The 27,030-nt window shown below is 47.6% G+C and overlaps 1 protein-coding gene and 1 long non-coding RNA gene across 5 annotated transcripts in view; both read left to right on the plus strand.

Annotated features, from left to right (window-relative positions):
* The first annotated feature begins 300 nt into the window (after window positions 1–300).
* LOC116240368 (maestro heat-like repeat-containing protein family member 2B) lies at window positions 301–11,323 on the plus strand. The gene is made up of 31 exons (XM_090137429.1): window positions 301–437; window positions 730–851; window positions 1,010–1,132; window positions 1,279–1,444; window positions 1,601–1,699; window positions 1,855–2,006; window positions 2,365–2,508; window positions 3,044–3,136; window positions 3,419–3,488; window positions 3,604–3,717; window positions 3,803–3,876; window positions 4,208–4,327; window positions 4,470–4,577; window positions 4,767–4,926; window positions 5,034–5,074; window positions 5,311–5,452; window positions 5,915–5,967; window positions 6,237–6,344; window positions 6,649–6,774; window positions 6,955–7,077; window positions 7,212–7,367; window positions 7,589–7,711; window positions 7,989–8,068; window positions 8,473–8,608; window positions 8,725–8,817; window positions 9,177–9,272; window positions 9,449–9,572; window positions 9,752–9,858; window positions 10,310–10,462; window positions 10,719–10,873; window positions 11,018–11,323. Exons 1-31 carry the CDS (start codon window positions 413–415, stop codon window positions 11,067–11,069), a joined length of 3,438 nt encoding a protein of 1,145 aa, XP_089993555.1. The 5' UTR covers window positions 301–412; the 3' UTR covers window positions 11,070–11,323.
* A 10,883-nt stretch (window positions 11,324–22,206) lies between these two features.
* LOC116226518 (uncharacterized) overlaps window positions 22,207–27,030 on the plus strand; it is a 31,986-nt gene continuing 27,162 nt past the window's right edge. For 3 of the 4 annotated variants that reach the window (XR_004166333.2, XR_016465121.1, XR_016465122.1), the window contains exons 1-3: window positions 22,207–22,292; window positions 22,388–22,513; window positions 25,391–25,529. This is a non-coding gene — a long non-coding RNA (uncharacterized LOC116226518). The remainder of the gene's footprint in view (window positions 22,293–22,387; window positions 22,514–25,390; window positions 25,530–27,030) is intronic. The other variant, XR_016465120.1, reaches the window with a different exon arrangement.

Genomic DNA, 27,030 nt, shown 5'->3' on the forward strand with positions numbered 1-27,030 from the left:
TTTATGCTAGTGAGACATCAAGGTACAGAAATCTGTCGGTAGCTCTCAAATGTTGTGAGTTTATGTGGTGTTTATATTATGGAACTCCATTTTCTCATGTTCTAGGCATTATCAATACACAAATGTAATAGATTAATAACAATCTGATGACATTTGTTTCCCTCACATAAATTCGTGTATTTCTGTTCATTCTACTTGGCTCCGTTAATTAATTTTAATAGAAAATGTGATGGCAAAATATAAAGCCCAGGGCGTGTCATTCTCTGTGAGATGACAATCCTGGGTGTGATGTCACAGAGGCTGTCTCTTTCACCTTCGTGGCAACGGTGGGAGTGGTGACCCATTAGCTCGTGGGAGCTGCAGGAGGAGGACCAGAGAGAGCATTGTGTCTGTCTGGATATTTCCTGCTGTGATGGAGCGGCTGAGAGCCCTTCGAGGTGAGGTCCCTCCACCTCTCTTGACACCCTGACACTGCCCAAGCACGCGTGTGCCACCAGTGTCTGTTTAAGTCGTGCCAGCAGCTCTGTCCTTGCTCTGCTGAGTGCAGCTGCCCACTGTGGTTTACCCCAGCAAGGGGAAGGCTCTCTCCTCTCTCCCTGCCAACCACACATGTGCCAGCGCATCCCACCCTGCAATGGGAGCTGCGGGAGCATTCCTCCCAGAGCGGCCGGATGCTTGGCCCTGGCTCCAAGCAACACCAGCAGCAGCTGCTCTGCTCTTTCTTTCCAGGTCTCTTTGCCTGTGTGGGCTGTGTGCCCAGATGTACGCGTCGCAGGGGGGAAGGTAGGGTGGCAAGCCCTGTCCCTGTCTCCGCTGTGACTCTGCTGCAGCAGTGCCTGCAAGACCATGAGGTGAGCTGGGGACATCCAACCATGAATCCTTGCCGTGGCCCAGTGCCACGGTCCTGTGGGTGCCAGGCCGCGGCAGCACACCGGCACAATGATGGGTGGCAGGGGGCGGCTCCCCGAGAACAAGGGCAAAGCAAACCATGACTGATCCCTGTCCCCAGGGTGATCGAGCACAGGTGTACCGCGAGCTGGAGGGCGTCCTGTGGGAAGATGACAGCCGCCCTCCATGCGGAGTGGTGAACCGGCTGCTGGCAGAGGTTTCCCAGGACCTGACAGCAACCCAGGTGAGGGGTTACACCCAAAGGCAAAGAGAGTAGGCAGCACAAAACCTGCCCACGCTGGTGTTGTGCTGGTGGACGGCAGTGGCTTAGCCCTTCCAAGGGTCTCAGGCAGTCTCCCGTACGGTGTGTCACCGGTGACTCTTTTTCAGGGTGTCACTGACAACGTGAGGATGGCTGCCAGCAACATCCTGGTGGCTCTGGCCCGGACACACTTCAGCTGGGTGATGGCTGAGCTCCAGGGCCATCTGAAGGCCATCGGGGATATATCCAGGGATTTTGTGCTCATCACCCTCAGCAAACTGTTCAGCATCTACGGTAGAGTACTCTCAACCACCCTACATCTATGACAACCAGGGAAAGGGGTCTTTCCCCTCTGCGCATGATCTGCATTGAGCTGGGGGATGCAGGGCTTCCCCCCCTCCTCCGTTGCTGCCAGGGCTCTGACTGTGGCCCTCTCCTTCTCCTCTGCAGCTCCACAGTTCATCCCCTTCATGTGGCTGATGCTGGCTGGCCTGCGCAGCGTGGTGGGCCAGGTGAGGAGCGGCCAGACCCTGCGCCTCGCTTGTGCTGGTGAGTGCTGGCTCCAGAGCAGGGGGTCTCAGGACAGCCCTTGCACCTGCCCTGAAGACTCTCACAGGCTCCCTTTTCTCTTGCTGGTTTGGTTTGGTTTGTTTTTTCTTTTAAAATTAATTATTCTTTTTTTTTGTTTCGTTTTGTTTTCTCAGTTGTGAAACAATGGTCAGAAGGAGTCCAGGTTCACTTCTGCTCAGGAAAGCAATGCCCCCGGCCTGCCACGGAGAAAGAGCAAATCTACGAGAATCTGTACCGGCTCTTCTTCTCCGTGCTGACAAACTGGCAGGACTGCAAGGAGGAAAAGGTGAGCACTGCTGCATTCCCAGCCCAGGATGGCAGCGGGGACCTCCATGTCAGCAGCTCTGTCTGTGCCCAGTGGGCTGAGAGCAGAGGGGTGATGAGAGGGAGTGGGCTGGCTCTGCAAAGGGCCCCAAACTGTGCTCGGGGCTGGATCTCCTTGCCAGGAAGCAGCTGCATATCACAGCATTGTGGCAGGGAGTGCTGGGGATGAGGGTGTGGGCAAAATCTCCCTGCTGTCCAGAGCGATCTCATCTGCTGCTGGGCAAGGGGGTATGGGGAAGGGGAAGGAAAAGAGAAAGCCCTCTCTGTAGGAAGGGCAGACCTTCAGTCTTTGATGCTGGGCCTCTGCCATCCCTCTCCAGGATAAACAGGCCGTCTTCGGGGCTGTGACTGCCATGATGGCTGTCCTCCTGCAAGAGGAGCTGCACCGAGAGCACGTCTGGGAGCAGCTCCTCTGGCTCGTGCGCCCTTATCAGGAGGACCAAGACATCTGCAGAGTGACCAAGGTGAGATGTTGTGCAGGGCTCAGCGTGGACGTGGGGCCCATGCAAATGCCATGAGGGGTCAGGGGGATGCGGGGAGGAGGTGGGGAATCCTTGGAGAAAGATGGAACAGGTGATCAAGGGAGGTCTGAGGCTTCCTGAGCTCTTCAGTCAAGGAAAGAACAATGGGAACAGGAGACAGGAGGGAGCCAAGAGTCAGTGGGGCCCATCTCCTGGGGATGGGAGGCTTCACAACCACCACCATGGGGCTCTGAGTGCCTGAGGAGCTCTGTGCTAACAACCAGGCGGACCACATGCAGTTGTATCTGATGAGGGAGAAGAGGGATGCTGGGTGGGAAATGTCTGCAAACGATGCCAACAGGGCTCGGTTGAGAGCCGAGAGAGTCTTTTGATGCTGCTGGGAGGTGGGGGACAAACAGGAATGCCAAACAATGTGCAGGAGCTTCCCCCAGTGGAGAAACCATTGGAAAACAGTTTCTCCACTCCCAAGTGGCTAGATGTGGCTTCAGCACTTTTTTCCTCTCCTGGTCTCTTACAGAGCCTCACTATCTTCCTGGAGGCCTTAGAGGAAGTTCAGACTATCATCCCCAAGGACAAATTTCTGGCCATTACCAGTGCCATGTTCTACCAGGTAAGGGGAGCCTATCCTTGCACCCACAGCAGTTTCCCTCTTGCCTAAGTCTCAGGAGGACTGCAAAGCTCTGAGCCTCTGACAGGTGCTCAGCTGTAGCTCCTGCATGCCTGAGGCTCCTCCAGAGCCATGCATATGCCCCCAGGGATGCTGTGGGGCAGGCTGGGTTTTGTTTGCATGTCCTCTTCCTGAGAGTGCCAAGGGAGACGAGAGCTGGCAGCACAGTTTCTTTTCTGTCCTCAGTGCTGTTGCGATTTTCTAAAATGGACCTTGTTCCCACAGCTCTCTGATGACACCAGGCAGCACAGCGAGGCTGATAGCGCAGAGCTGACCCGCTGCATCCTGCTGCAGGGTAAGGAGAGGAGCTTTGGCAATTCTTGGCAGTGCCCTGCCCAAAACCTTTCTCGCAAACCTCAGGAATGGGTATGTGTTTCTTGCTAACACAGCATGGGATTTTCTCTCTGCAGCCCGAATCTGCCCAGAGGAAACAATCCTGTTTCTGCGGTTGCAGCTGGGCAATGAGAGGGAGGCTGGATGCGTGACAGCCCTGGGTCTGCTCAGTGCTCTAGCTTGCTCTGATGGTCAGTACCATGGGTTGCTATTTCCAGGGATCCTTTTTGCCATCAGGGTTGTATTTCCACGCATGCTTCTGCACATCTCTTGCAGAGCCTGTGATGATGGAGAAGCTGCCCCAAATTGTAGAAGCTGTGCAGTGCGTGTGCAGTGACCCCAGGATCCAGGTGAGCTGGTTTGGGAAAGGAAAGCACTGTTGGGGTAGTGATGCTGCTGCCAACATGGGCAGGGCTGGGTGACCAGGGAGGTGCTGGGGTATTGACCACACGGTCGCGATGGCTCCTGTGGGGAGAGCAGGCAGAGTGGAGCAGGCAGGTCCCTGTGCTGCACTTGGAAAGCGCACAGCCTGGTGCTAAGGCCTGGCCCTCACCTCAAGAGCCAAGGCTTGTCCTCTGCTCTTGTTGTCTCTGCTCATGCCCAAAGGGCTGTCCTAATGAGCATGTAGCTTCCCTTTGCCTTCTGATCAGGAAAATCAAACCCATAATTGACCCCTGGCAGGTGAGGAGGGCCACTCTGCGTTTCATCAGGGACCTGCTCAGCACCGATGCCCAGAGCTGCTCATCCTGGGACATAGTGGGGCATATCTTCAATGAATTCAGCCGCAGCACAGGAAAAAGGGTAAGGACAGTGGGCTGTATCTTCTGGAAGGCCTTTGCTGCTCAGAGGCTGGCCCAGAAGCACCAGTGGGACCACACCTGAGCCTCCTGAGAGGCTCCTGAGAACTGAGAGTAACTGGTGTTTCAACAACAACGTTTTGCAGGCAGCTGGAGTCCCTTTTGCCCAGGAGGCCCAGGAAGAAGGAGCGCTGCAAGAGCAGTGCATGAGCATCCTGGGATCGCTGAATTTCTCAGTGAGAGGGATGACCAAAGTAAGTCACACTCTGCCCTGCTGCTGCTCCTTGCCTTCACACCACGTGTTCCTTGTCCCATTGCAACACCCCAGGTCTCTCCTCCAACGTGCTCTGAAGCACACAAAACTCAGGGAAATTCCCAGAGTCCTCTTCATCTCTGAGCAGAGGCAGGAATGCTGACACGCTCAACTGCCTCGTTCCCTACAGCTCCTGTGGCCGCGGCTGCTGCTCTATGTGGTTCCAGCTCAGTACACGGGCATGCTGATCCCGATCTCCCGCTGCATCCAAACCCTGGCTGAGAGAAAGGACCTGGCAGCGCGGAAGATAGAAGAGCTGGATCCACATTTCCTCAACTCTGTGTTTCAAGGTAGGAGCAGAAACTCCCCCAGTGAGCTCTGCTGACCTGTATTAGCACCCAGAAGGGACAGTGGAGGTACGTGTGGCAGGGCACTCAGCACTTCTTTCTCCCTGCAGGCCCCCTGCTGACTCCTCAGACACTGCTGGTGCGCCTGTTGGTGAGTAGATGCTCCAGGGGCCGGTGCCACAAGCCCCGAGGAGGAAGCAGCATGGCCGAGAGTGCCAGTGTCCACCTGAGCCCTGGGGTTGCCATTCTCTTCCCAGGCTCGCAGCGCCATGGGAAAAGTTGTTGGCTGCTCCTTGCCCACCAGGGCAGAGCCAAGCTGCTTCCCTCCCGGGAGAAGCCGCTGTTCTTGCTGCAGAAGTGACCCTGCTTCTCCTTGCTCTTGCTCAGGTGGTGGCAGGGAGCCCTTTTTCAGGCAGTGAACTCCAAGCTGCTGCCTTGCTGCTCATGCGAAACCTCCACAGCAGGATCCACAGAGCTGTGGGGGCCATGTGGGCAGCTGAGATCCCCCTACTGCTGCAGTGCCTGGAAGGTAAAGTGCTGGTGGAGAGGGTGAGGCGGAAGAAGGGGATGGAAGGGAAGGGTAGGGAAGGGAAAGCAACGGAAGGGAAGGGAATGGGAGGGGAAGAAAGGGGAGGGGAGTGGAGGGGAGGGGTGGATGAGAGAGGAGAGGAATGAAAATACAACCTGTGGCCCACTGCTTGCTCTCCTGCAGTTCCCATTCCAGGGATACGGCACTGAGGCCCAGGGACCTTTCCCCCTGGGGTCTGCCCATTCCAGGAGATGGATGGGCCCTTCACCTCCCCTCAGGCAGCAGTCCTGGAGCAGTTCTGTGTTCCTACTGGGAAAGTGTTTGTGGGGAGGGTCAGGTCATTGTGGAGGGGGCGCAGGTCCCAGCTTTGCAGTGCCTGGTGCCCAGGCCAAACCAGGTTTGCAGCAGCTCTTTTCTGGCTTGATCCCAAGCAAGGGTCTTTTGCTTCCTCTTGCTGTGCAGGGAAATCGGAGAGCTTCCCGGACACTGCGGAGTGGGAGCACCATCTACTAAAGGTACAGCATTGCCAGGAGGTGTGGTGCAGAGAAGTGCTTGCCTGCCTAAAGGTGACCTGCTCTCATATGAGCCGCCCCTGCAGGACAGGAACAACCTCTCAAATGCTGCTGCAGAGCGGCCGCATGCCTTTGCAGCACTGCCTCTTCCCATTTGTCCCAAGCCCAAGGCGGCTCTTAGGAGAAGAGCTTCCCCAGAAGGCTGCAGCAACTTGGAAGTGGGGGAAGAGGCAAAGGGCAAGGCAACATTGGCTTCTTCTGTTCTCCAACAGTTTCTGAGGGCTTCTCTGGAGACTATGGAGGATGACGCCTGGACAAAGGGCCTGAGCTGTGAGCTGAGCCGCTGGCTGGGCAGCTCTCCCAGCAGCTCTGCAGAAAAGGTGGGTTTTCCCCCGGGCTCTACCCAGCGGTGCAGCTGCAGGTGTCCAACTGGGGCTGGGGCTGCGGCTGATGCTCTGCCCACTCACGCTGCTCATGCTGCTTCCCCAGCCCACGTCCCCCAGAGGGCCTTTCCCCGCAAACTGCCCGGGGACCGGCTAAAGCTCGGCCTGCAGCTGCTCCCAATGACTCCCAGGGAGTGTGGGTGCTTCCCACCTGGCCCTCTGCCAACAGGTCAGGCTGCTGCTACATCTCCGATTCTTACTTCCTTTTCCATCCCTTCTCTTCCCTTCCTTTCCCATGCAGTCTTTCCTGTACAAGGCGCTGGGGACAGCGTTGGGAGCTTGTAAGGCAGTCCTCCACATTCACGTCCAAGAGAAGCTGCTGCAACATCTGGTGGAAGCAAACGCGGAGCAGCCCTCTGAGGCCCAGGTGAGTCTCCTCTCCTCCAGCTTCTGTGAGCGTCCCCAGTCTGTCTTCTAGCCCTGCTCCGGACCTTTCTGATCTCCTCACTGCTGCCGGTTCCCTCAGGCGAGGACTGGCCCAGCCACTGTGGTTGGCTGCACCAGTAAGTTCAGGCCTTCGCCAACTGCCCCTTGTTCTTTTGTGCAGGGAATGATCTCTCTTGTCAGCCATGCTGCTGAGGGCAACTTCCACGCAGTCCTGGACACACTCATCATGTTTTCGTCCAGGCTGTACAAGGGCCGGAATGGAAGGATTGCCAAGCGCAAGAAGGTAAGCGTTACGGGTTTCCACCTTGGCTTTCTTCTGCCTTATTTTCACAGCAGCTCCTGCCTTGGGAGCCCACGTGCATTGTTGGGCACTGGGAGCCACTGAGCAAGTGTCTCAAAGCACTTCTCCCCACACAGATGGAGCTGGACAGCAAGAGAGCTCATGCCACACGCAGCGCTCTCATGCTCGCCTATGGCAGTTTGGCACTGCGTGCCAGCAAGGAACAGCTGCTTGCCCGCCTGGAGGTAGACATTGTGGGCAACATCCTGCTGCTGTACAGCTGCAGCTGCCAGGTGAGAGCTTGAAACATGCCAGGGTGTCTGAGTGCCCAGCCGCAGCCCCTCCTCATGGGGAGATGCTGAGATGGGCCTTCTCTTTCTAAAGGTCCCTCGGGAAACGGTTTGTGCCCAGATGAAGATCCAAGCCCTTCCCTTAGCATCGCCCCCATGTGTCCCCCTTGCAGCCCTCAGCCCTTCCCGCAGTTCACAGTATGTTCTTCTCTCTTGGGCCTCAGGACTTGCAGAACAACCTTGCACTGGTGCAGAGCATCATCGATTCCAGCTCTGCCTTCCAAACCGTGGGTGATTCTGCCAGCCTTCACCCCTCCTTGAAGGGCAAGCTGCTGGAGATCCTGATGGTGAGTGCCTAGAGCCAGAGCTGTCTGCAGTGGAGTTTTGGGCTGTGCCACGAGGCTCGCTTCCCTGGAGGCATACATGTCTCCAGCTGGTGGGAACCTTGGGTGCTGGCAGGCAGCAGCTGTGCAGGTCCACCAGCTGTGGAGCTGCTGCATCCTGCAGTGGGAAATGTGGGAGTGATGGGGCTGGTGTGTGGCAGTTGTGTCTGTCTCTGGGCTGGGTGGAACAGCTCTCGCGTGCTTCTTGCCCACTTTGACAGTGTCTCTCTGGAACTTGCAGGGCCTGCTGAAGAAGTATTACTTGGGCGTCCCTGTCTCCCCAGTGCCCCTCAAGGTGGTTCTGGCCCTGGAGCAGTTGAGGTAAGGGCGCGAGCCTCTGGGATTGCAAAACAGGATGGTGCTCCACCTTCTGGGTAGCTCCGAAGGCCGGGAGGGGGCAGGGGGTGAGGAGCCGCATCCACAGCAGAGACGGCTGGGCTTTTGTGTCCAGCGAAGCTGAGGTTCTGGGCAGGGAGAACGGCCCTGGTGCTCCTGTCCCGTGGCAGGGAAGGGAAGGGGTCTCCTTCCCTTCAGAGAGGGAGGTGGTTCACTGCTGCCAGGGAGGAGGTGGGCACTGCTGGAACTGAAGACAGTGCTCAGCAGCATGCTCTGGGGGTGTTTACTTTGTAGCTGTCAAATGGGAGAATCTTGGATGTTGTCTGAACCAGTCTGGAGAGCACTGGTAAAGCCCTTTCTACTTTCTCTTCCTTTTTTCCTCCTGTTAGTAAGCTGAAGCCCACTTTTGGAAACAAGGACATGCGTGAAATGTTGACACTGTGCTGCAAGAACATCGTGACACATCCTTCAGCAAAGATAATGCTGAAGATCAGGAAGTCACAGCAAGCAGCTCAGTACCTGCAGGTAACCTGCTGTAACCTTCCCGAACACCCCTCAGTAGGAGCCCTACCTCAGCACACGTGACCTATGCTCTGGCAGCAGCCGTGATGCCACACCTCAATCTCCTCTTCTGCTTTCAGCTTCAGCAAACATCGTTGAAAGCTCTGGGCCGGCTCATGGTGGTCCTGCTCGAGACAGAGCCCAGCTGTGACTTCTTTCAGAACATAATTCAAGTGAGTACATGTGGGGCAAGGGAGAAAGCGTGATGCCTGTGGATAGCAGGGACAGAGATCTGGTGAATGAGAGGACAGTCAGAGGGGGAGATATCTCCAGCTGATATGCCAGCTCACTGTGAGCTCAGAAATGGGCAGAGAAATGGGCCATGCAGGGGAAAAAGCAGGAGCCAGCTCCTGGAAGGCCACAGCTCCTGGAACTTCTGCAGAGAGCAGGGACAGCAGTGCAGGGGTGGGGATGGGCTGCGTGGAGCCACAGGGCAGGCAGGCCTTGAGGAAAGGTGCTGGAAAAGGAGGGACAGGGAGAGGGGTGGCAGGAAGGAAAAGATGTCCGCAGTGAGACAGATGCTTTGCCCCAGGTCCTGCAGAAATCAATCATCTCAGACAATGCGTGGGAGCGCATGAGGGCCCTGCAGACCTTCTCCCAGCTGCTGGCTGCTTCTGAAGAGCTTCGAGTGAGTAAAGAGCCCCACCACATGCCCCCTGTTCCCTCCCCACTGCTCCTGAGCTGGAAGGCAAGCTCCGCCCAGCTGTGCATGCTGTGTCACTGTGTGTGGGGAGGGCACAGGTGAAAGTAGCTAGTGAGAGCTGGGGCTGCCTACAGCTTTTTTCCTGCCTCTTGACCCTGCAGAGAGGAGATGCCTGCAAGCATTTTGGCTCCTTGGTGGGATTGCTGGCACCTCTAACATGTGATCCCATGCCCACATCCCGCCAATTGGCTGTCTCCTGTCTGCGCTCCCTTCTCCAAATCCAAGGCAAGTAGAGTGGGCGTGCACCAGCCCTCTTCACTTCTCCCCTGGGCCCTGTTTACAGGAGGGAGAGGCACTGTGCGCTGCTCTCTTCTCATCCCTGCCCTGTCCTCTGTCTCTGCCCCAAGGAAAGAAGTTCTGTTTCCAGAAGCATGACTTTCCTTTTCTCTCCATGCTCTTTCCAGCCAAGGAGACCAACACAATTGAGACGGGAGACGTCAGGAGCCTGTGCGAGGGGCTGCATGCCTGCAGTACCACCTCTCAGCTCCAGACCTCTTCCAAAATTGCAAGGGTAAGTGGACCCAAAAAGGGGCGGTGGGATCTCAGTGCATCGGTTTCTGCATGACCCTAAGCTGCTGCCCCAGCCTCTCACACCATTTCCAAAATGAGCTGTCACCCTGAGACCACTTTTCTCAGCAAGTAGCTGCAGGCTCTGAGCTATGTCTGGCCTTCAGGTGCCCAGTGCAAGGAGCCGACTGTATGATGTGCATTTGTCTGTGTGTGTGACTGTGTGTGTTTGTGTGCATGTGTGACTGTGGCTGCTGGGAGGTAGGCTTTGCATGTAAGCAAACACCACGGGTGGAGAAGCTGAGAGAAGGCTCAACTGCCTTCCGTAAAAATAGCAGGGTACAGACAGCAGCAACATTGTGATGGCTGCCTGAATGCCCTCAAGACTGCCTTATGTTTTGAAGAGCTGCCGCAGAGTAGTGATGGGATCTCTCCTGCTTCTTATTTCTCTGCAGATTGTCTGCAGAAACTTCCCTGTGGAACGCGCCATTGACTTTATGATGGCCATGAAGGAGACGTTCAAGAAAGCCAAAGGAATGCGCCTGCGTGCTGCTGGGAAGTGGATGATCACCTTTCTGCAGATGTACAGAAAGGACATCTGTCGAGATGTAAGAGACTTTCTTCCACGTGTCTTGGACTTTTTCTGGCTGTTGCATGATGCCTTGTGCCATTTGCTTCTTGTGCGAAAGAAGCACAGCCTGAGCGCAGAGCCAGGGCTTAGACAGGGGGGCTGGCATGAAATTTAGGCTTAGGCCTTGACAGCATGTCAAGGGAGCGGGCACTGCTCCTGCGCTGAATGTCCATGGTTACTCCCTGCAGAGTCAAGGATGCAGCAAGTTGTTCCTTCTCCCCTTCCTCTTTCAGGTGCCACTAATCCTGTACATCTTGCGCAGCTGCACATCATCCATGCAGCAGAGCACAGGCATGCCCTTCCTGTGCCAGGCGGTGATCATCCTCACCCGCTGTCACGCAGAGGTCACGATTGACAACTTCCGTCGGCTGCTTGGGCCCACAGACAGGTATCTGCTCTCTTGCCTTTGCTGTTGCTGCGGTCATAGTTGTAGCTGTGGGATCCCGAGGGGAAGCGGCTTTTCTTTTTCCCTCTCAAAATCTGTTTGAGGTGAAAAGAACTCACTCACAACTTGAGATTCTCCTTTTTCTAGTGAGACATGGAGGAGAATAAGAGAGTTTTGTCTCCGACGGTGGAGCCAGTAGACCAAAGAAGAGAAAGGAAGAAAAAAAAAAAAGAGAAAAGAAAAGGAAAAAAAAGACGGGAAGAGGAAAGGGAAAGGGAAAGAAAGGGAAGGAAAGGGAAAGATAGGGAAAGAAATGAAAAAGGAAAGGAAAGGGAAAGAAACAAAAAAGGAAAGGAAAGGAAAAATGAAAGGAAAAATGAAAGGAAAGGGAGGGGAAAGGAAGGAAAGGAGAAGGGAAGGGAAGGGAAGGGAAGGGAAGGGAAGGGAAGGGAAGGGAAGGGAAGGGAAGGGAAGGGAAGGGAAGGGAAGGGAAGGGAAGGGAAGGGAAGGGAAGGGAAGGGAAGGGAAGGGAAGGGAAGGGAAGGGAAGGGAAGGGAAGGGAAGGGAAGGGAAGGGAAGGGAAGGGAAGGGAAGGGAAGGGAAGGGAAGGGAAGGGAAGGGAAGGGAAGGGAAGGGAAGGGAAGGGAAGGGAAGGGAAGGGAAGGGAAGGGAAGGGAAGGGAAGGGAAGGGAAGGGAAGGGAAGGGAAGGGAAGGGAAGGGAAGGGAAGGGAAGGGAAGGGAAGGGAAGGGAAGGGAAGGGAAGGGAAGGGAAGGGAAGGGAAGGGAAGGGAAAAGGAAGGGAAAGGAAAAGGAAGGGAAGGGAAGGGAAAAGGAAGGGAAGGGAAGGGAAGTAAAAGGGAAGTGAAGGGAAGGGAAAGAAAAGGGAAGGAAAGGAAAAGAAAAGGGAAGGGAAGGGAAGGGAAGGGAAAGAAAAGGGAAGGGAAAGAAAAGGGAAGGGAAAGAAAAGGAAAAGGAAAGAAAAGGAAAAGGAAAAGGGAGGAAAGAAGAGGAGGGGAGGGGAACGGACATGGGGGGAGAGGATGGGAGAAGAGGGGAGAGAAGGGGAGAGGAGAGGAAAAGGGGCTGGGAAAGCGGGGGGGGGGAATGAGAGGTAAGGGAAATGGGAATGAAAAAGGGAGTGAAAAAGGGAAATCTGAGAGGAGGGGAGGGGAAGGGACAAGGAGGGGGAGGGAGAGAGGGGAGAGGGAGGGAGGGGGAAGAAGGAAAGGCAGGAGGGAAGGAAAAAGAGAGGAAGGAAGACGGGAGGGGAAGGGAAGAGGGGAGGGGAAGGGAAGAGGGGAAGGGAAGGGAAGAGGAAAGGGAGGAGAGGAGAGGAGAGGAGAGGAGAGGAGAGGAGAGGAGAGGAGAGGAGAGGAGAGGAGAGGAGAGGAGAGGAGAGGAGAGGAGAGGAGAGGAGAGGAGAGGAGAGGAGAGGAGAGGAGAGGAGAGGAGAGGAGAGGAGAGGAGAGGAGAGGAGAGGAGAGGAGAGGAGAGGAGAGGAGAAGAAGGGGAGGGAAAAGGAATGAGAAAGGGAATGAAAAGGGGAAATTTAAAAGGAGAGGGGAAGGGAGAGGAGGAGAGAAGAGGAGAGAAAGAGGAAGAGGAAGAGGAAGAGGAAGAGGAAGAGGAAGAGGAAGAGGAAGAAGAGAGAAGAGGAAGAGGAGAGAAGAGGAAGAGGAGAGAAGAGGAGAGAAAAGGAAGAGGAAGAGGACAGAAGGGAAAAGGAAGAGAAGAGGAGAGAAGAGAGAGAAATGGAGAGAAGAGGAAGAGGAGAGGAAGAGGAGAAGAGGAAGAGGAAGAGGAGAGGAAGAGGAGAGGAGGAAGAGGAAGAGGAGAGGAGAGCAGAGGAGAGAGAGAGGGGGAGAGAAGAGGAAGAGGAGTGGGAGAGGAGGAAGAGGAGAGAAGAGGAAGAGGAAGAGGGGGAGAGAAGAGGAAGAGGAGAGGAAGAGGAGAGAAGAGGAAGGGGGAGAGGAGAGGAAGAGGAGAGAAGAGGAAGGGGGAGAGGAGAGGAAGAGGAGAGAAGAGGAAGAGGAGAGCAGAGGAGAGAGAGGAGGAGAGAAGAGGAAGAGGAGAGGAAGAGGAGAGAAAAGAAAGAGGAAGAGGAAGAGGAAGAGGAAGAGGAAGAGGAAGAGGAAGAGGAAGAGGAAGAGGAAGAGGAAGAGGAAGAGGAAGAGGAAGAGGAAGAGGAAGAGGAAGAGGAAGAGGAAGAGGAAGAGGAAGAGGAAGAGGAGAGAGAGAGGAGGAGAGAAGAGGGAGAGAGGAGGAAGAGAAGAGGAAGAGAAGAGAAAGGAAAAGAAAAAAAAAACAGAAATGATGAGCTAAAAAATGCATTATTTATTTAAATAAATTAAATGCCAGAATCCTGGCTAAGATGTGAAAAGAGTATTTTTTTACCGAGTCTTCATTTTAATAGCTGCTATCTCTTCTCCACACCAGTTACAGAATCATGGAATCACCGAATGTTGGGGATTGGAAGGAACCTCGTATGATCATCTAGTCCAATCCCCCTACCTTAGCAGGAACACCTAGATTAGGTCATACAGGAACGCATCCACACAGGTTTTGAATGTCTCCAGAGAAGGAGTCCCCCCAGCCTCTCTGGGCAGCCTGTGCCAGCGTTCTGTCGCCCCACCGTAAAGAAGTTTTTTCTCATATTTCTGTGTAACCTCCTGTGTTCCAGCTTGCATCCATTGCCCTTTGTCCTATCACTGCATGTCACTGAGAAAAGCCTGACTCCATCCTCCTGACACATATCCTTTACGTATTTATAAACGTTAATGAGGTCACCTCTCAGTCTCATCCAAGCTAAAGAGACCCAGCTCCCTCAGCATTTCCTCATAAGGGAGATGCTCCAGTCCCTTCATCATCTTTGTGGTTCTGCACAGGACTCTCTCAAGCAGTTCCCTGTCCTTCTTGTGAACGGAGGGTCCCAGAACTGGACACAATACTCCAGTTGCGGTCACCAGGGCAGAGTAGAAGGGAAGGAGAACCTCTTTCGACCTGCTAACCACGGCCCTTCTAGTGTGCCCCAGGATGCCATTGGTCTTCTTGGCCACAAGGGCACAGGGCTGGCTCATGGTCAGCCCACTGTTCGCTGGGACCCCCAAGTCTCTTTCTCCTACACTGCTCTCCAACAGGTCAGTCCCCAACCACTTTGTGTATTGATAAACAAAAACAAATGTAATAGATTAATAACAATCTGATGACATTTTTTTCCCTCACATAAATTCATATATTTCTGTTCATTCTACCTGGCTCTATTCATTAATTTTAATGGCAAAATATAAAGATGTGGAATAACTAAGTGTTTTCAGTTTATTTCCAGTCAACATATGCCTGGCATAAACCCGATTACAGGTATCATCATAGAATCATAGAATGGCTTGAGTTGGAAGGGACGTCAAAGATCATCCAGTTCCAACCCCTCTGCCATGGGCAGGTTGCCACTCACTCAGTCAGGCTTCCCTGGCCTTGAACATTTCCAGGCATTCATGACTTATCTGGACAATCTTTTTCAGCATCTTACCACCCTCTCAGTGAAAAATGTCCTCCTGACATATAATCTAAATCTCCTCTCTTTTAGTTTAAAACCATTCCCCTTTGTCCTACTACCATCTACCCATAATATACATATATACATATATATGATTTCCTTCCTGTTTATAAGCTGCCTTTAAGTATTTGAAGGCCACAATGAGATCCACCCCAGACTGAACAAGCCTAGTACCTTCATTCTGTTTTTGTAGAAGAGGTGCTCCAGCCCGCTGATCATCTTCATGGTCCTCTTCTCCAAGTCCTTCTTGTGCTGTAGGCCCCAGGTCTGGATGCAGTACCCCAGATGGGGCCTCCCATGAGCAGAGTAGAAGGGTACAATCATCTCCCCCTTCCTAATGGCCATCTCTCTTTTGATGCAGCCCAGGATACAGTTGTGCTTCTGGGCTGCAAGTGCACACTGCTGGCTCATGTTAAGTTTTTCATCAACCAGGACCCCTAGATATCTACCAAATGTTCTAAACCCTGATAGATTTAGAAGGAAGCACGGGGCATAAAAGGGCATATGCCCATCCCTGAGGATGGTCCTGCTTTGCAAAGGCTTAAGCACTCTTCTGAGGGATAAGAATATTTGCATTTTTCAGTGCTCTTTCCTGGAAAGAGAGTAACCTGACAGGTAAAAGCACTCGGTAGACACAGCACAGAGAAGGAAAGAAAGACCACACCAAAATGAATCACATTCATCCTTACTAGCTTGTTGCAAAAGTAACTCTAATATTCACAACAGACCAGTTCCCCACTTCAATGGGTAACAAAGTGTAGAGCAGAGCAGAATAGAAGCGGATAGGATAGGATAGGATAGGATAGGACAGAAAACTTCAGTGTCATTTGAAAGCAACCTAGAAAGATCATTGAGTCCAACTCTCCAGCTACTTAGGGACTGACTCAAAGTTGAGATATATCATTTAAGAGCATTATTCAAATGCCTCTTAAATATCGACAGTCACAGGACATTGACAGCTTTTCTGAGAGGCCTATTCCATGTCTAACAGCTCTGTCACTAAAGCATTCACTGGTGGATGTTTGATCTATTTCAACCCGTGCTATCACTAGATACAGGGAGACTAGCACCTACCTCTTTACTTCCCCTCCTTGGGACATTGTAGAGAGCAGGGAGATCAGCCCTCAGCCTCCTTTTCTCCAAGCTTAAGTTAACAAAGTATCCTCTGCCTATAAAGGACAATTTAAATACATGATCCATGAAAAAAACACCTGTAATTTGGTTTACAGGGCTGTCTTTACAGTCAGTGGAGAATGAGGTCTCCAGTGCTCTAAAAAGCATAGATTAAGTTTTTCTATCCAGCCAGAATCTTCACTGCTTGAATCATGTTGTCTCATTTGGTACTTGTCACAAAGCTCTTTTCTAAGGAATAAATAAAAGGCTTCTGTCTCACCTTTTAGAGGGCCAGAAATCTTCTCTTAAACTATTTATGTCCTCTTTTTACTCCACAGTCTGGCAAGCAACAGACCAGACACATATAAATTTTAAAGAACATTTGACAAATACTTCACAACATTTCAAAATTATATTGTAAAGCCTGACATTTTTAACTGTTGACTTTACAAACAATTTTTCTTCATGCAAGTTGCAAATATCCTAACTAGGAGATGCATTCCAAGAACGGATAATAGAATTGCTTGGATTTTCAAAGCAAAGAGTGGAGTATTAGAATATGATGAGCATAGACTATCTTTATTCACTCCATAAGATCTACCGTCTTTCTGCATAACTTATCTTTGTAGAAAAAAGGATGGGAGTCATAGTAGATGTTACTGGTATGATAGTTACTTTGGAAATGTGAAGTATTACCACTATATGGCAGAAATTCATAATGACTTTTAGTTTTATTATCTGCAAGTTCAAGTGAACAGCAACTTCATGATAATCAATATTTAACATAACTTTTGGAAAGAAGACACAAAGATGCATTTGGGAGAAAGAAGGTAATACAGCAGCAATGTAGGACATCAAATTGTTTTATTTGTTATTGTTCTTGTTTTTGATTGTTTTTTAACTAAAACTTTCATAGAGGTTTATGTAATGTTTTTAGAGGCATGTATAATAGTAACAAAGAGTCTGCCAAAATGTATTCCAGCAAATCTCAAAACTGAATGGTATGATCTGTTTCTTTTGGAGGGTAGCACATTATGTTTTTCCTTCAACAAGCTGCTTACTTCTTTGCACTCACTGAGCTGCATTCAGCTACTACATCTTAACTGTGAGTAGGTGAAGCTGTCTTTTCAAAGCTATTCTCTGGGAAGCTAACAGCCTGTTATTACAGTCAAAGCCCATTCATCCCTTAGACCCATTTGGCTGAACAACCATGCCCAGAGGGTGGTGAACAGTGATGTAAAGGCTAGTTGGAGCTAGTAATTAGTGGTGTACCCCAAGAGTACAGTTCTGGGAAACAGCTGTGCAGAAAAATTCCTGGGGGTCCTGTTGAACACCAAGTTGAATGTGAGTCAGCAGTGTGTCCTTGCTGCTTATTCTTGGCTGTAAAAGGCTAAGTAACTCCTGCAGATCAAGAGAGATGATCCTTTCACTCTACTCAGCACTGGTGAGACTGCATCTGGAGTTCCAAGCTCCCCAGTACAAGAGTATAGTGGAGTGAATTCAGCCAAGAGCCACCAAGATGATGAAGGGCCTGGAGCAGCTTTCCTATGAGGAGAGGCTGAGAGAGCCTGGACTGTTCAGCCTAGAGAAGAGGAGGCTCTGGGAAATCTCGTCAGTGCCCATAAATAAATGAAGTGAGGGTACAAAGAGGACAGAGACAGGGTCTCTTCAGTGGTGCTCAGTACCAGGACAAGAGGCAATGGGCACAGACTGGAATACAGGAAGCTCACTCTGAACATCAGGAAGCCCTTCTGCACTGTGCAGGTGACAGAGCACTGGCATAGTTTCCCCAGACACACTGGGGACTCTCGTCCTTGATGCTCATCAGAAGCAGCTGGGACATGGACTTGGACACCATGCTCTAAGAGTCTCTGCTGGAGTAGGGCTTGCACCAGAGGGACCCAGAGGACTCTGCCAACCTCAGCCATTCTTGGATTTCAGATGTGTTCAAATGCCGTTCCTGAATTCATCCTCTGACTGAGGAAGTCACTGCTCTCAAAATAGAAAAAGAATATTTTGTTTGTCTCCAGTATTGTGTGTCCCATCTCTGAAATATTTCTGGTGAATTATGGCAAATTTGAAGAACTTTAAACTCAGTTCACTATTACGAGCTCCTGCAAGACTGCAGGGAAGTCCAAGACTTCAGGGAAAACTGCATCATCTTCTTGCTGCCATATATCCTGGTATGCAGAGATTTCTTAGCCCTGTTTCCCCAAGAAACATCATTGTTTCATACACATACTGAAATTATCAGTATGCTTAATTCTGTTTGTATAAAAAGCTCTTAAGTGCAGGTTATGGCAGTTGTCCTGGCTGTTTTTCGTAACATCTTTTGGCAGCCTGAAAAAGTTTAACAAGACAGTTTTACATTTAGCAGGAATTTGTCAATGTTTCTATCACACCTAACCTAGTCTGCTAAGTGTAAGTGTGCTGCAAAATAATACTACAACAGTTTGCAATAATGCATCTACCTCACCATAAGATCTTACAATGCCTCTATATACCTTGGAGAGAAAGATGTTTCTTGAATACCTCCAGGGGCAGTGACTCCATCACATCTCTGGGCAGCCTGTTCCAGTGCCTTGAAGCTTTTTCTGAGAAGAAATTTCTCCTAATATCCAACCCAAATCGCCCCTGCTGCAACCTGAGACCATTCCCTCTCCTATCTCTAGTTACCTGGGAGAGGAAGCCAACCTCCAGCTCACCACAACCTCCTTTCAGTTGTATAGAGCAATAAGGTCTCCCCTAAGCATCTTCTACTCCAGAATGAACAATCCCAGTTCCCTCAGCTGCTCCTCATAAGACTTGTTCTCCAAACACTTCATGGCTTTGTTGCCCTTCTCTGGACACGCTCCATGGCCTAAACATATTTCTTGTAGTGAGAGGCCCAAAACTGAACGTAGTACTTGAGATGTGTCCTCAATAGTGCCAATTACAAGGAGATGATCACATCTCTAGTCCTGCTGACTGCACTATTTCCGATGCATTCCAGGACACTGTTGGCCTTCTTGGCTACCTGGGCACACGGCTGGCTCATGATCAGCCAGGTGCCAACTAACACCCCCAAATCCTTTTTTTCTATCCTGTTCATGGGACTGGATTTGCAGGAGAGAGCAACACAGATGGGTGAGCAAGTGATATCTCTGCAAACCTCCTGCATAGAGTAATGTGTGCTGGGAGCCCAACATGGTTCTGCAGCACATGCCGCATATATGCCCGGTGCTATGAAGGATAGGGAAGGACCAATGGCAGCCCCACTCCAGCAATATGGTCTGCTCCAGCTCTTCCTCTTTTTTTTTTTTTTTAAAACTGAAATATTAAAAAGGTCACACTGTATTTGTATTATCAATTTTGCAGAAATCTGATCTCAAGGCACTGTCATCTTTTTCCCAAATGAATTGCAAGCTTTGGCAGCAGTAAATAGATCTTGGTTTATAGATTTGGGTGGTTTTTGCTTCTGTTCTTCTTTTTTAAAAAATCAATACAGTTCTGGAATATTTGTAAATGTCTTTATAAATTAATCCTTTAGATTTGGCCTTTTATACCACTATTATAAAGAATAAGGTCCCCTAAATGAGTCAGTAAATCTTTAATGAAATTGAATAAGTTAGTGCATGATGAATTGGTTACATAGTTCCACTAATTAATTTATCCTTGGCTTTGCCATTAACATCAGACAACACAATAAATGTCAGCCGAGTTAAAGCTTAGAACAATATTGGTCTTTAGTGCAAAATGAAGTTGCCAGCAATGCTAAGTGATTTTTATATAAGGCAAATGTGAATGCTGCAAATAAGTAAACAGCTTCTTTGCCACATTGCTGGTATATTTTCATCGTGTATTATTATTAGAAATAAAAAGTAAAAAAAGAGCTACTCGGAGGAAGTTAGAGCATTTAAAGAAAATAACACTAGACTGCTAACCAAAACATGTGATTACTCAATCAAAGGACAAAATCAAAAGGACTCCAGCTGTACTTGATTGTAATTGAGGAGAGGCAGCGTTACTCACCAGGTTACAACACCAGACCCGTTGCTAGGATGGTAATTCCCACGCACGTGTCATTCATGTAAACGAGTACTGAACAAGATAACTGATTTGTAACCTCAACCCAATTCCAGGTGAACATATTTCATTCAGCAGCTTGACACTAAGAGCAGACCAAATCTGCCTTTTAGAGGAAAAGGTGTCACCGGATTGCAGAGGGAAAGTTTGTGTAGCAGCTGGGTGCTCTCACCTGATAGCACCGAGAGCTGCCACACGGCTTGTTATGGGCTTTTCATTTAAGGGGAAAAATATTGGCCAGATCAACTGAAGTACGTTCTCTGTTTTTTTGCTTTGCTTTGTACTGATTCTTACTATTTCCAGACTAAATTTCATAGCCAATTTAAAGCCCTATATATATATTTTGTCAACAGTGACCTCTCCTCTCTCCTTTATGTTTACCTCCTGATATATTTATAGACTTTAATAGTATCTCCTCTCAGCCTTCATTTCGTTAGGTAAAAAAAGCTAAGCACTTCTATTCTCCTATGTAGGACAGTCTTTTTTTCCCCCTTTCTATCTTTACAGACACTCTGCATTTGCACCAGATATAGGAAATACTTCTTAAAGGTGAATAAGGTCTGGCATGAAAAAAAGTTCACCAGAATCTTGCACAGAAGCATCAATACTTCTCTGTTGCTCTGGAAAATACCTTACCTTACACTCTAGGACTGCAATGCTATTTTTGTTTCTTTCCTGAGCCACAGAAAACTGCTTGAAGCTATTCTATTGACCACAAATCCATTTAGTTTTGGTGGATTTTTTCTTCCTCTTTTCTTCCAGAAGCTGATTGCCCAACTCGTAGTGAAACTGCCTGGTTTTTGAGTGCAAATATCTTCACTTAAAACAGAAATAAAAAGCAACACTAAAGGAACTTGTGCTGTCTGTGGTTCATGACTAGGAATACTTTGCCTAGTTTCTTTCTAACTTAGGTGACATTCAGTCTCACTGAGTATCTTCCTCAGTGCACTTTGAGGGCCTTCAAAGTCAGTTCACCATCTGCCCAGGTAGGGAAGTGGGCAGTAGACTCTCAAGTACATTCCGGAGCTCTTCAGAGCTGGCAGGTTGCACTGTAGGAGGTGCTGGCTGCTGCTAGCACTGTGATGGCTAACTCTGAATCGGAGAGGAGTTCCTGCTTGGCTTTCCACGGGATCTCCTGAGGATATTTTGGCACTTGTACTCTACATTGCTGGTAAATCCCAGGAAAGAGATAAATCTGAGAGTACACAGTTCCTAGGGCCATCCTTCAGAAATGATTTACATTAACTTTAGAGGTCCTTTTGTGTTTGTGGCCAAGATTGGGATTTGGAGACAACAGCACCGTAAGCAGCCACTTTGCGCTCAGACATCAAGAAAGCTGCTCTCAAGATGCTGTTCCCTGCAGTGACTAAACCACCACATTGCCTGACTCTGCTGGGGACATCTGAAGACCTTCTGTAATTTGTGCCAGAACGAGGAACTCTACCACCTGCTTAAAGCCTCCCAAAATTTAAAAATCACGCTTTCCTCTGACCCCTAAACTGATCAAAAATTCAAAATCCTGATACAATTTTATAGCAAATACAAAATGGTGGGAACAAAATACAAGACGCAATGATCTTCAGAGCAAAGATGATGATAGCATTCATCCTGGAAATTTAAACCTGAACATTGTCCTCAAATGCTCAAGAGGTTGAAAGCCATCCATTTTTCCTATCAATTCCAATAAAATTAAGAAACACCACAGAAATTTTCAGCTTCATATAATGAATATTTTTTGTGAAATGTAAATGAACAGTCTCTATTATTATTTATATCCTGTCTGTATTTTGCCATCCTGTACCATTCTTGCCATGGTTTATAATTTTTGCTATAGCATCTATGCTATACATTAGGATGAGTACATTATTCACTGTGGAATATTCTTTCAACTCCTGTCTTTGTGCATGACCCTGACTTAACCCATTTGGTATGGGTCTTTGAAATATCATACTTATAACAATGTGTGTATATATTACAGAAGAGAAGGAGATTAAGGATAAGGAGGTAGATAGCAGAGTTTAAAGATCAAGCCACAGCTGATAGCAATTAGTGAGCATTACAGGAAAATAAATGCGTGCTGGACTGAGATTCACTAACCACACAAAGGCAATGATACTGCAATATCTTGTAATAGCTAGCAAAATATTGCAGTAACAGCTTCTGGCTAATTGCACTATTGTTATCTAAATACACAGTGGTACTTAGGTTTTCAATACAATATTCTTTTGCTGCTTTACATGCCACTTAGCATTAACGTCACCTTATTTTTCAAATTTTGAAAGTGCTGGGTGTCATTACAAGCCTGAAAAAATCAACAAGCTGGAATTAGTGACTTTTAAAATAGCAGTATATTGAGAAAAAGATGGAAGATAAAATTTTATCTTCCATGTGAAGACTACAGGCAGTCAGGATGTGTTGCAGGTGTCGTTTTCCTTCTATGCCTATATTCATAGACTCCTGCTTGTGAAAGACATACGCCTGTTGTGTTGACACAAAGTAATTCAGTGACCACTTACTGGCACTGCAGAATGGAGAACCAAGAGCAAAGTTTGCAATCACTATGGAAACCTCCTCTCCTGTTGCTGTGTTGACACTGGCACATCTGTTAGACATAGCAACAGTGCTGGAGGATTCTTTCCAAGGAAGCTCTTCATGAGACTTCTGTCTGGGACAGGGCTCAGGGCTGCAGGGTTTGTTTCAACAACAATCTGACAGTCTGCACAAGCGTGATTTTATGTTCACTCTGCCCATGTAAGACAATTCTTTGCTTTCTTTTGAATGTTAGGAGAACTGCAGAGTAAAACACCTGTAGAGGCAAATTCAAATCTAAACTACAAGGTCCATCACTTAGATGTTACATCAAAGGAAGAAAGGGTCCAGCAAGTAGCAAATTGAGAGCTTCTTCCGCATGGTATGTGGTCTGTTAAATATCTATTACTACTGAATTTAGGGGTTTAGAGCAAATTATTTGTCTAATAGGTCTTTCTCTCCTCTCCTCTCCTCTCCTCTCCTCTCCTCTCCTCTCCTCTCCTCTCCTCTCCTCTCCTCTCCTCTCCTCTCCTCTCCTCTCCTCTCCTCTCCTCTCCTCTCCTCTCCTCTCCTCTCCTCTCCTCTCCTCTCCTTTTTTTCTTTCTTCCTGCCTCCCTTTCTTACACCTTTCTTTCCCTTCTTTTCCTTTGATTGGTTGGTCGTGGTTTGCTTTTTTTTTTTTTTTTTAATGCTGCTTTATGCATGAGATATCACTTTGTTTTCTTCTTTAGTGTTCCAAACCTCATCTGCCAGTGAAACACACACCAGCATGTCAAAGTATTTTCTAGCATCAGTTGCTGCAATACCATTCTGTGTGAAAATGGAGGTGATTATGTTCCTCTAAGGGAACTAAGAGATACTTTTATGGCTTGGACTTGAAGCTATTCTTATGATCCAGAGCCTCTCATTAAGTTAGTACTTGTCTTTCAATAAACAGATTAAATAGATGTTTATTTTGTTTATTTTGAAACATGTACCTTAAACAAATTTAAAAGACTTTGCTGTGAAACATTAAATCATGTCACAAAATTAAAGTATTCTTTACTGCACTGTACAGACATATTGAGGTAGTAGCTTGATCTTTTTCTCTAGGAAGTCTTTCAAAATATGTCCTTTGCTACCTGTGATAATAGGTTATGGTATGTTTTGATTCATATAAGCTCTTCAATGTTTGTACTACTCTTTAAAAAGAAGACCTTTTAAAGATCTTGACAAATTAACAGAAGGTGTATAACATTCCCATAGCAAATGCAGCAGTGTTCATAAAAAGCTGTAATGCTACAAAACAGTTTACGGTTAAACTGCTGCAGAGCAGCTGAGGGTGACTGTTGTGACTGGTACACTTAGGATATAATGTAATTACACAGATGAAAGCAGGAGGAAGGAAGAGTCACAGAGCCAACTTATTCATCATACCTCCACAAAATGCTCTGTAATTTCCTTTTTAAGAGCTGGTGTTACACTACAATATCTTCTGATTGGTATTCCATTATTTGTCTGTTATGAGAGTTTATATAGATTTTAAAAAATATTAAAAAACACACCAAAGAAAGCAGATGATTGTTTGAATTTTCTGATCCTGATGCACTTTACTAATTGTTCTCTGAGTTAGTACAGCAATACGACTGGGAAGAAAATTCTAAGACTTTGTTTTTATAATTTATATTGCATCAGAATCCCTCCTGTGCTATTATAAACAGTAACTTGTTACTTTTGTTTATATATAAATTAACCACAGAGATAAGACATTGTTAACTTTTCAGCTAACAGTTTGTGTAATTGATGGTGCATTTATACCAATGTATGTACAAACAATAGTGGTCTCATATTTAATCCTTGAAAGCCACTAGTACAGTATGTTTTGCAGTGGTTAGGAAGAACTCAGCGCTTAACTGTTGCTTGACAGTTACATCTTTTTAAATGCTTTCTCACATTTATTAGTATTGGGAGTCAAAATGGAAAGCCTTTGTCTTTGTAGGAATCACTGGAAATAAAAATGGATGGAAAGGGATGTGTTCCTGTCTGCCAGGAAGAAAAGAAAAAAAAAAGGAAATAGAGAAAAAAACACGTTGTGTTTTGCTGAAAGTTTTAATTGTAAATTATAGAATCGTGGAATTGTTTGAGTTGGAGCAGGCCATTAAAAACCATGTAGTCCAACTTCACTGCAATAAAGAGGGACAGCTACAGCTAGATCAGGTTGCTTTGAGCCCTATCCAGCCTGACCTTGATTGTCTCCAGGGGCAGGTTATCCACCACCTCTCTGGGCAACAAATTTAATGGAGAAAGACTGCATCTGTTAAATGGTGTTAGTTTGAAAAGATCTTACCAAGTTTGATAGCCATGCTCTCTATCAACAGGATATCCCTGGATGTGGAATGAGGTCAACAAGACTTTTATGTTTAAATTTCTTTTCCCAGTAGCTCTGGACCTGTATTTTGAATTCCAAAGGCAAAAGGATTCACCAAGACACACAGCAAGTGTAGTGCTGGGGCTGGAGCGCAGAGGCACAGGCAGCTAGTTCTTATGGGTGGTAGGATGACATCGGGATCTGAACTGCTGCAGAGCATGGCCACACTTCACCCTCAGGAGCAAGTAGTGTCAAAGGAGGTTCAAAGCACCACATTTACAACCATGAAACAAGCTTCCTACTGATTTCAGTACCTGACATAACACATGTATGGAAACTGCTGAGTCACGGCCTGAACCTCTGATTAATCACCTGAGGCGAGCAATGAGTCAGCCCTGGGAGCACAGGTGAAAGCAATTCACCTGTGCTGCAGGAAGGGGTGGAGCCTGGCTCCACCTCTCCTAGACCCATTTAAGAGCTGACTACCAGTGGGGAAGGGTCTCTCTCTCTTTGGAAGATCCACTCCACTGGTCTTTCCTGAGCAAGCCCATGACACAGGTAAGCATCCTGTTTATTCTCTGTGTCTTGCTGTGCCTAACTCTCTTGCTTATTTCATTATTATAGCATCTTAATATTATTTGATTATATAATATTCCTTTATATAATTTTCATTGATTATACACACAAATGTTCAGACTCAATGCAGATTGTCCTGTCTGTCCCTCCTACTTTCTACTAGTAGTGACAACGCAGCAAGTATGGTGCTCCCTTCTCTCTACTGCATGATGTCAGTGAAAATGACACAGGGAGCAGGGGTGGAGGAAATAAATGCCATATCTTAAACTTACTTAGTACAGTATGCTGTGGCAGTACTTAAATGTGTAATTGTTCCCTGATGTGAATTGCCTTCAGTAGATGGAGAGAGATGGAGAATAATTTGTCTTGCCAAAGCTTCACAAACAAGTGAATGTCACAGGTGTGGGCTTAACTCCAGAGATCCTGAACTCCTTGTGTCTTGTGGAAAGCCTCATGCTCTGCTGCACACTGGCAGGTAAATGATTTCACTTGTTATTTTATTACTCTGCAAAGAAGTTTTGTGTTTTGTTTTGTTTTTTATTGTGGTGCAATATTGTGAACACTTGAAATGTTTGGAATGTATTTCAAGCTCAGCAGGCTTTTTTTTCAGAGGATGAAATTAGCCACTGGAGTTAGGTCTCTGTAAACACTCGCTGCTGGAGAACTGAAGCGTCATAAAAGGGTGTTGTATTCTTTCTGAAACCAGCATTTTCTGGAAGCGTTACTCACAGGAATGAAAATGTCCCAAAGCACAGAATTACATTTCTTCAGAAAGACTGAAAGTAATTGTACTGCAGGATTTCAGAGATGCTACAGGAATTAGGCTGCCTTGAAGGAAATGACATCAAACCCTTGGGAAAACAACTTTCACTCAATTGAATCACCATGTTACACCATCCCATTTCCTTCATTCATTTTACTTTTAGGACTGTTCAGAATTGCTGTAACACTCATTTTCTGATTATTTTTTATTACCGTCTAAAGACTATCATTATTATAGCAGTACAAAAAATATATATTCTTTCATTTGCTTTCCCAGTCTTTCCATTTCTGAACCAACATGAATCTACACCAGATCTTGCCATCATACTGTTACACCCTGCACCACCTTTCCATTAATATCTTACAACTTGCTGCATTCCACATTTAGCATTTTGGTTTAACTCCATGAATTGATACCTTTTCCCCAAAAATACTTGATTTTTTTGACCCTTTATGACATCTTTCCTATAGCATGTTTCTTGCTAGGCCAACTACTTTTGTTCTTAATATATTAACAGCAAGTTGTATTTCTCTCTCTGTTTCTCTCATTATTAAACACACTGTTGTTCCCTGGTTTCTAATTGGTGAAAGTGTTTCTGACAGGTAGGTCTGTGCTCTCATTTTCTTCTTGCTCTTTCCCTTCAAGTTTAGCATTTCTCCACACCACATCTCTTTGGGCACTGACTTAGAGTAGATAATGAACTGTATTTTTCCCCCTGCCAAAAGTTATATAAACCTTCCCCCTTATGGCACCTGCCAGCCAGAAAAAGTTTAATGGAGTTTTTTAAATAGTTTTTATACTGCAAACTACCAGAAAAGACATTAACTTACAGCTACTTGTAGCAGTGAAAACACAATATGAATATTGTCCCCAGTTTGATGTCAACAATTCAAGAAGGTGATCAGAGACTTTTATTTGAATTTTCTGCATCTTTTTTTGAGGGCTGAATTCATGCTTTCTAGAGATTGGTGTGAGAAAAGTTGTTTAATTTGCATAGATCAGGAAGAGAGGTAGAGATATACACAGAATTTGAGGACAGCAGGAACAATTAATTCATACTGTTTGATTTATGTAACCAAAAGATATTCAAAAGGTTGTTCTTCTTCCATAAATCAAGCCCAAGGACTTTACCTAGTTAAGCCAGATAACTCAGATTTCCAAAAAGATGAGTTACAGAAAGTGGGTGGAAGAGTTCAATTTGTGACCAATGCCT

The sequence above is a fragment of the Phasianus colchicus genome, chromosome 3 (assembly GCF_987193195.1).
Source record: "Phasianus colchicus chromosome 3, bPhaCol1.hap1.1, whole genome shotgun sequence".
NCBI classification, from domain to species: Eukaryota; Metazoa; Chordata; class Aves; order Galliformes; family Phasianidae; genus Phasianus; species Phasianus colchicus.